Below are 7,714 nucleotides of genomic sequence, written 5' to 3'. Positions count from 1 at the left end.
AATGCTCTCCATTCTAATGTTTGTAATAATCCTTATATAGTGATGAGAATCTGGTACATAAACAAATATGCCTTTGAGAATATACTATTAAAATGCTATCTTTCTTTCAATACTATATCAATGTTTTCTAACATGTTGAAAGTTAGAATGGAAATTGAGAAGCAAACTCATTTCGTTGAATGTATCTAAGGAGGTGGGGGCATATTGAGAAGCAAACTCGTCTAAAGATGTTAAGAATTGATCATTAATTGTTCCATGTTGATTAATAGCTAATATTAAGTTCCTATAAGGAGACATCCTCTTTATATCAATACAAATGAATAATGCTCGATTGATTTCACAAGTATTCTCTATTTTTTCTCTTTTTCCATCAATAAACATAATCAATTAAAGAGATGGTGGGAGGTTTTAGTCATCGCATGCAGCGTATGAAAATTCTGTCCATTCTTTGTTTTCCACTCACCTGGATTTTGTAATTAATAAATAGTGTACTTTATTTGCTTTACTCTCACCAAACGGAAATAACATTCAAACCCAATTAAGTTCTTTATTCCCACCATAATAAAGTAATAAAAGAGTCATGATAACATCGTAAGTTTTCTTAGGAAAACAGATGCACTATCATCCTGAGTTTCTTGGCTACCTTATTCCATTAACCTCAATAGCTACAACAACTTATGTGCATGAATTACACATTCATCCAAGTATTAAAAATTTCATTTGGCCTTGATTTGTTCAGTATGTAAGATTATTCCACTCAGTTTAGGATGCCATTTATACAATTTTCTTTTTTGTTATAATGATGAGGATATTATTATTTATGTATATATATATATATATATATATATATATTTTATTCATTTCACCAATTGCATTGATATTTATGATTATTACTATTTACTAGTTAAAGCCTTAAAGGTGTGATTTTAATACTTCAAATTTGTTAGCTAAGTCGTAGAGAACTGATAATCTATTTCAAGATTTATCAAATTATATATTGTCCACATAGGTGGGCCTTTGGTATCTAATGATTGTGGCTATGAGCAAGCATGCATGTGGCTGCGGAGCATGGAATGTAAATCTAGACTGATAATTTGTCTAGTAAGAGCAAATTTTTTCAAGAAAGTTTGTTGGACTCTGGTATTGACCATCCCATCATTGTTGCATCATTTTGCAGTTGGGACGCTCCTCTGGGAGGAGTTTAGTGATATAAGACTAATGAAAGAGTTGTACCCAGTTCTTTGTTTAATCATTTTACAAGTTGAATCAAGTAAGTTTTTATCTCCTCTACTCTCTTCTTTCTATTTGTTGCTTTTTAACAACCTAAATGGTGGTTGAATTAACCAATTTATTTGTCCAAAAAGGATTAGCGACTACCTTTCAATTAGTCTTGATCAAAACAATAATTGGCATTTGACATATTTAATATTATTTGGTTCCTAGTACTCCATTTTGAAGTATTGGGCGAAGAAGATAGTGTCTCCAGGTTTTAGCTAATTCATTTTCAATCACCCATAATGAATATGGGTACATTTGATTTGAAATTGACCTATCTTGTATAAATATACAGATCCAAATAGCATATAGATCCATCTAAAAACCCATACTATATTCAGTTAAGGTCCAATTAGTAATAAAAAATATTTTTTTTTGTGTAAAAATTGATAATTCATAAAAATGATGAAAACTAAAATCCACCTACATAATACTAAAAATTATTAATTAAAAATGTAATATGATTATATCTATTATTTGTTAAAAATTATTAACAAAAAGTAATTATTAATAATTTAAAACTAAAACTACTAAATGTTTTATTAGTTTTAATTTTTTTTCATAATTAAAATTACTTTTGAAATTTGAAAATAATAAAAATATCTAATAATAATTAAATAATAAAGATTAATAATTCCATCAAGTGACCCAAATAATGGATGTAAGGGTGAGCATTCGATTTATTTGATTAAAAATCGAATTGAATAAACTGAAAATTAAAAAATGAACTATAAAAAACGGAAACCAAAATCAAAATTTAGAAAGTTATTTTAAAAATAATTTATAAAATATAAATAATTATTACAAATTTAAAAAATTAAAATACAAAACAATTGTATACTGTGTTTCTATTGATTAGCTTTGACTATACAAACTCGTGCATCGCACGGTTCCCGCTAGTGTAAATATACAGAAACCCCTTAGGACCGGAACAGGACTCGTAGCGTTTGGGCCGGCTAAGTACAATCCTGTAAATAGAAGCAGGACTCAGCGTTTGGTCCCACATCCATGGCATAAACGTCGTCAGTTCATCTCTGATGGCAGCTTTGAAGCTTGAGCGGTTGCGCCAATTACCACTTCAGCTTCGAAGTTTGAAGTCCTCAGCTCATGATACCGCGGTAGAGACTAGGGAGGGGTTAAATGACTATAAGCAACCGCTTCTAAGTTCTAAGCAGTTTGGTATTGGTTCTGAAAAGGTTTTGTTGTGCTCTCTGTGGTTGTAACATGGGATTCTGAGAAACCCTCAAAATGAGAAGAAACTCATGTCTAGATTTTCGCTAGTTTCTCATCTCCAAAGGCGTATCTGTATTCTCTGTTTTAGTTGTTCTAATTGAATTGCTCGTTGCTTTGTGAACACCGTTTCAAATCGCGAGGGAGGGATACATCTTTCTTTCCTCTTTCTTTCTTTCTGCGTCTCTCTTGCTTCGCATCCTAATGTGTTCGCAGCAAACGATAACTTAGCGAATGGATTTCTAGGTTTATTAGCGTCAAAATGCTTTCTTTAAGGTCAGTTTCTCTCTTTGGTTATCCTTTATCATTCGAGTCTCTGTACTGAAAGCAGCTTTTAATGCTTAATTATCAATATCTTAACTTTGGTTCTTTTTATTCGCCCATTTTCATGTTGGGATATCTGCTGTAATTCGTCTTTTTGCTTCTATTGATTCCCTTTCGATCTGGGTTGTTTGTATTTCCTCCTTTTGGTGACAAATAGGGATTTTTGGAGGAGGCATAAGAGGAAGGTTTTTGCTGCATTGGGAGTTTTGGGAAGTGGGTATGTTCTGTATAAGCTTTATGATGCCCATAGACGGAGGCTTTCTCAGTTGGAGAGAGAACTTGAAGACCAGCGGGAAACCGAAGAACTTATTAAGGCCCAGTTAAGAGAATCAAGTTTCTATCTATTATCACTGGACATTGTCTCAAATTTTATTTCTCTAATTAATTTTATTTTTCTGGTATCATCTTTGACTGGTAGACTCCAAGCCCATTTTGAAAATATTCAAAGAATAGCTGATTCAACAACATTGCCTTATGCAATGCACTGTTTGCGGAATCGGATAACAGAAGAGCTGGACCTTTCGCACTTGACGGGCAGGCTGCTGCAAGGAAAGGGTCACCCTAACACTCTGACATCTGTGGAGAAGCTTGAGCTATGGGAAAGACTCAAAATTCAAAGTATGAGTTGCACCATGTAGTTCCCCATTTTGCTTGCCTATATGTGCTTTTGATTTTTTATCTACTCCATTTTCTTTTTTATTTGTGAAAAAAAGAAAGAAATAAAAGGATTACGTTATTTTTGTAACATGTTTGGACATTCTGGAATGAAATGACTGTAGTGGTCCCTCATTTCATTTTGCAGCCACTATCCAAACAGAAGTCATTTCAAGTAAAAAGAGAGAAATGATGTTGTTTGAGATTAAAAATAGTAACAACCGGAGATGGTTCCATTTCTTCTTACCCTTCAACAAGAAAAAAGAAGAAATTATTGGTTCTAATGCCACGGGAATATAAAATGAAAAAAAGAAAAAATCCATTTCCATGGCATCGAAGCTCTATCTGCATCCTACTGTAGAGAAGGTTGTTTAGCTTACCTTTTTTTTGGTGTGCGTGCGCGCGCACGCGCGTGTGTGTGTGTGTGTGTGTGTGTGTGTGTGTGTGTGTGTGAAATCATCATTATCGTCACATCGTTTTAGCTGAGATGGACTTCTTTCTCCTTTTTTCACCACTTTACCAGGTTTCACGTTAATGGTGTTGTCATTGTGGGCAATGACAATGCTTAACTTATATGTACGAGTTCAGGTCAACATCTTAGGGAGACATCTATATATTGATACAGCAAGGGGTGTCGAAAATTCTCATCTAATGGTAAGAGCTACTGCCTTTTCCTTATATTTTCTGTACCTTATTACATACATTAATTATCCTTAATTCGTCCATCTGTGTTATGTAATTAGTAATATCTAATGAAAATATTCTGTACCAATTCCTTTGCACTGATTTTGTGCTTAGGTCATTGTTTTCATTCCAAGAAATCCTGTGGGTTTCTACTGCTTAGAGTTTCTCAAAATTTCACTCTATCAAGAAGTTGTTTCTCATTTGGTTGTTTGTGCTCACAATACTGATGTGGAATAACAAGTTCTTCTACTGTCAAAGATGAAGATTTAGGTGTACCAGCAGCTAGCACTTATGCTTGTATCAAATTGATGGAGAATATGACTTCTGGTAGGTGCTCTTTTGATTGGGTTGTCACCATCAGAAGGGGAAAGTTACATAAAGACTATTTGCTGGAATTGTCAATGGAGGGTTTACAGGCTTGGGCTTATGACCTCACTGTACTGGAATAACTATAGTCTGTGGTCATGGACAGAACATGGGAATAAAAGAACAAATATATCTTTGAAGGCAAATAGGCCTCCCTTCAAACTATTCTTCATTTTGTGGTTTATAGATAACAAAAAGCTTCAATAAAGCAGAAAGAATATACAAATAAGATGCGAAGGAATAACACCATGTGCAAAAAGTATTATGTATAAGCTTTATATGGTATTATCTTCAATTTCTAGGACATCACCAAAAGCACTCCTGAAAGGTAGTATGTCGAGGCAGAAGAATGTCAATCGGGTGTGCTCTGGTTGTTAGCCTCAAAATAGTTCAAAGGCCCCTCTTTCAATTACTTGAGAAAGAACCTGCTAGGGATTCCAATCCTTTATTGTCTATCTGGTTTAGAGTCTCCTATCTTTCCTTGGTTGGTTGAGAGGTGAAACCACAGTTTGATTGGGAAATTTTTGTGAATCCTAGGCACTAGATCAGCTAGGGTTGATGCGTAGTGCAGTTTTTCTATTGCTCATAAGTAAGAAAGAGCACTTTTTTAGCTATCCTATGAAAGGAAAACTTTACTTTACAGCAAATCAATTAAGCATTGGAAAGATGAGGATGTTGAGATGGATGATCGGTAAGACTAGAAATGATAGAGTTGAAAACAATGCATTTATGACAACCTAGTGGTTGACAAATTGAGTGAAGGTATATAAGATGCCTTTGGTCATGTTGATACAAGACCACTTACTGAACTAGTAAGAAAAGTTATCTGATTTGACTTGATGGTTTCAAAAGAGGTATGAGGAACTGCCGTTCGTTGATATGTGCCTTTAGGTGCTGTTATTTCTCAGTGAAAACATAGCTCGTAGAGCCTTCGAAGCTTGCTTCTGACCATCACTTAAAGAATGTTTGCCTGAAACTCTTCCAGATCTAGCCACCTATGCTCAAGTCTAAAAGGAGAGGGTTTTCTTTTGATACCCCTGGTATCCAGCGTTAAAAGAGTATGGTCAGATTTTACCCTCAGAAGGGCCTCTTGCAAAGTCTGGCGGAAAAGCTCTTTCCATTCAGAAAAACTAATAAAGAGGTCAAGCCTAACCAAAGAGGGAGGGTCTTGATTATTGATCCAAGTATAGTGAGCACCTGGGTAAATCCAACAACTCCCATTCTTGCAAAAAATGTGAAAAAAACTTAATGGATCTATCAAACCTTTGATCCCTTTGTATAGTAAAGTTTCACCATAAGAATGCGATGAGAATACCTTTCTTGAAATATGGGACGCGGGGTCTCACCAAATAGGTGCGACCCCACTGAGAAACGAAAGCGGTGCGATGGTAGTGAGAAAAAGTTGTCGAGTACGCACTGTTGTCATCTCCGACCCCTGAAACGGTCTAAACTTCGACAACCTGTATCTTTCATCTCTAGTGAAGTTTACGGCCTCCAATAAACACTTCCATCTCGTTTTAGGTTGTTCAAAGGTTATTTGGTATTTTATTCGATTGAAAATCTCATTCCCTTCCTCCCTCAAGTTGAGTTCAAATCCCTAAACGACAAGGAAACAAGTTATCGCCTTCTTCTTCTCCAACAAAGGTAACATTGTAGAGGTTGTCGCTCACGACAACCTGCAACCGCTGTGGGAGAGTAGAGAAGGGAAGGGCATGCTTCTGTGTTGTCGCTCATGACAAACACTAGAGAGCACGCGAAGAACGATTCTTCTCAGGCTGTGTCATTGCAACCGCTGTTGCTGCTCTTGTTCAACCTACAATTTTTTCTTGGTGAGAATTTGTTTCTTTTTTCCTCTTCCTATTTATTATTTATTGGAGCTGAATTTCTACTTTTAGTATGAATACCGAATTTTAGATTGTTGGTTACTATTTTCCATAATCTTCATTTTTTAATTATTTTTTGTTAGGTTTTTCTTCACTGATGTGATTTTTTGAGTTTTTATAGATAGAGATTTAACAGAAGAAAAACGATCTATGTACTACTTGCAGTTTTTGTAGTGGAATTTTTTATTTGTTTTCTTCTTTGAGTACAATTAGACTGGAAATTCAAGTTTTTTTCTTTATTTTTTTTTGAGTTTTCATATTTTCAGGATTTTTGTTGGATTATCATCTTGAATTTTAGCTCTTGTAGATTACTGAGTACCACTATCTTGATATGAGTATAGAAGTTATATAGCAAAATTTGGCTAAAATAAAAAATCTTGCAAAATTTGCTCATCAATCAAACACCGGAAAGCAAATTATATGGGATAATAGGTCTCAACAAACAAACACGGGTACCGCCACTATCTTGATATGAGTATAGAAGTTATATAGCAAAATTTGGCTAAAATAAAAAATCTTGCAAAATTTGCTCATCAATCAAACACTGGAATGCAAATTATATGGGATAATAGGTCTCAACAAACAAACACGGGTACCAAATTGAGAAAATAAAATTTTCTTTTCTCATCCCATCCTTTCTCATCCCATCCCTTCCCATCCCATTGTTTCTCGACAATTAAACAATAAAAGGCATGGGAGGCGTACACCTGGAGACGCACCTCCAGGCGAGGCACCCCCAAAACGCCTTGAGGTGTATGCTAGAAGCATTGACACCTTTGAGGCATACGCCTTAGGTGCAAGAGGCATACACACACCTCATGTAAAAAGATAGAAAAAAGACAAAGAAAAAAGAAAAAAAAAAAAGGAAAGGAAAGAAAGGGAAGGGAAAGAAAAATAAAGAAAAGGGAAGGAAAGGGAAGGAAAGAAAAGATAAGGGGAAAGAAAGTGGGCTGGGGACTAAGCCCCCTAGCCCCCCAAAAAAGGAGGGGGGGTTTTTGTTTTTTGTTTTTTTTTTTTTGTGTGTGTGTTTGGGCGGATCCCCCCTTTTAACTAGTGATATGCATCTTCATTCTTCTTAATATAAAAGATTTTTATTAAAAATAAAGAAAAAATGAGATCCTCCTTCCTCTTCTCCCTCCTCTTTTTTCCTCCTCATCCCCCCTCCTCTTAAGTAGGCTTATGCCTCTTTGTGTTCAGGAGGCTTACACCTCTTATGTTCTGAACTACACCTCACGCCTCTAGGTAGTGGAACGTCTTCGCGTTTTAAAACATTGCTACTAACTGTCTTCTTCCAAAGC

At 35.3% G+C, this 7,714-nt stretch overlaps 1 protein-coding gene across 1 annotated transcript in view; it reads left to right on the top strand.

Moving 5' to 3' along the window:
• The first annotated feature begins 2,203 nt into the window (after positions 1-2,203).
• The window catches only part of LOC148855007 (peroxisome biogenesis protein 3-2-like), a 40,350-nt gene continuing 34,839 nt past the window's right edge, over positions 2,204-7,714 (top strand). Inside the window, exons 1-4 of the mRNA XM_088941711.1 lie at positions 2,204-2,781; positions 2,987-3,148; positions 3,248-3,447; positions 4,007-4,137. Of these exons, the coding sequence (XP_088797837.1) occupies positions 2,768-2,781; positions 2,987-3,148; positions 3,248-3,447; positions 4,007-4,137 (507 nt within the window). The 5' untranslated portion in view covers positions 2,204-2,767. The remainder of the gene's footprint in view (positions 2,782-2,986; positions 3,149-3,247; positions 3,448-4,006; positions 4,138-7,714) is intronic.

Source organism: Nelumbo lutea, chromosome 4 (assembly GCF_056320005.1).
Source record: "Nelumbo lutea isolate HS-2025 chromosome 4, American lotus-T2T, whole genome shotgun sequence".
NCBI lineage: Eukaryota > Viridiplantae > Streptophyta > Magnoliopsida > Proteales > Nelumbonaceae > Nelumbo > Nelumbo lutea.
The sequence above is the reverse complement of the archived record's forward strand: the minus strand, read 5'-3'. Positions and strand labels throughout refer to the sequence as shown.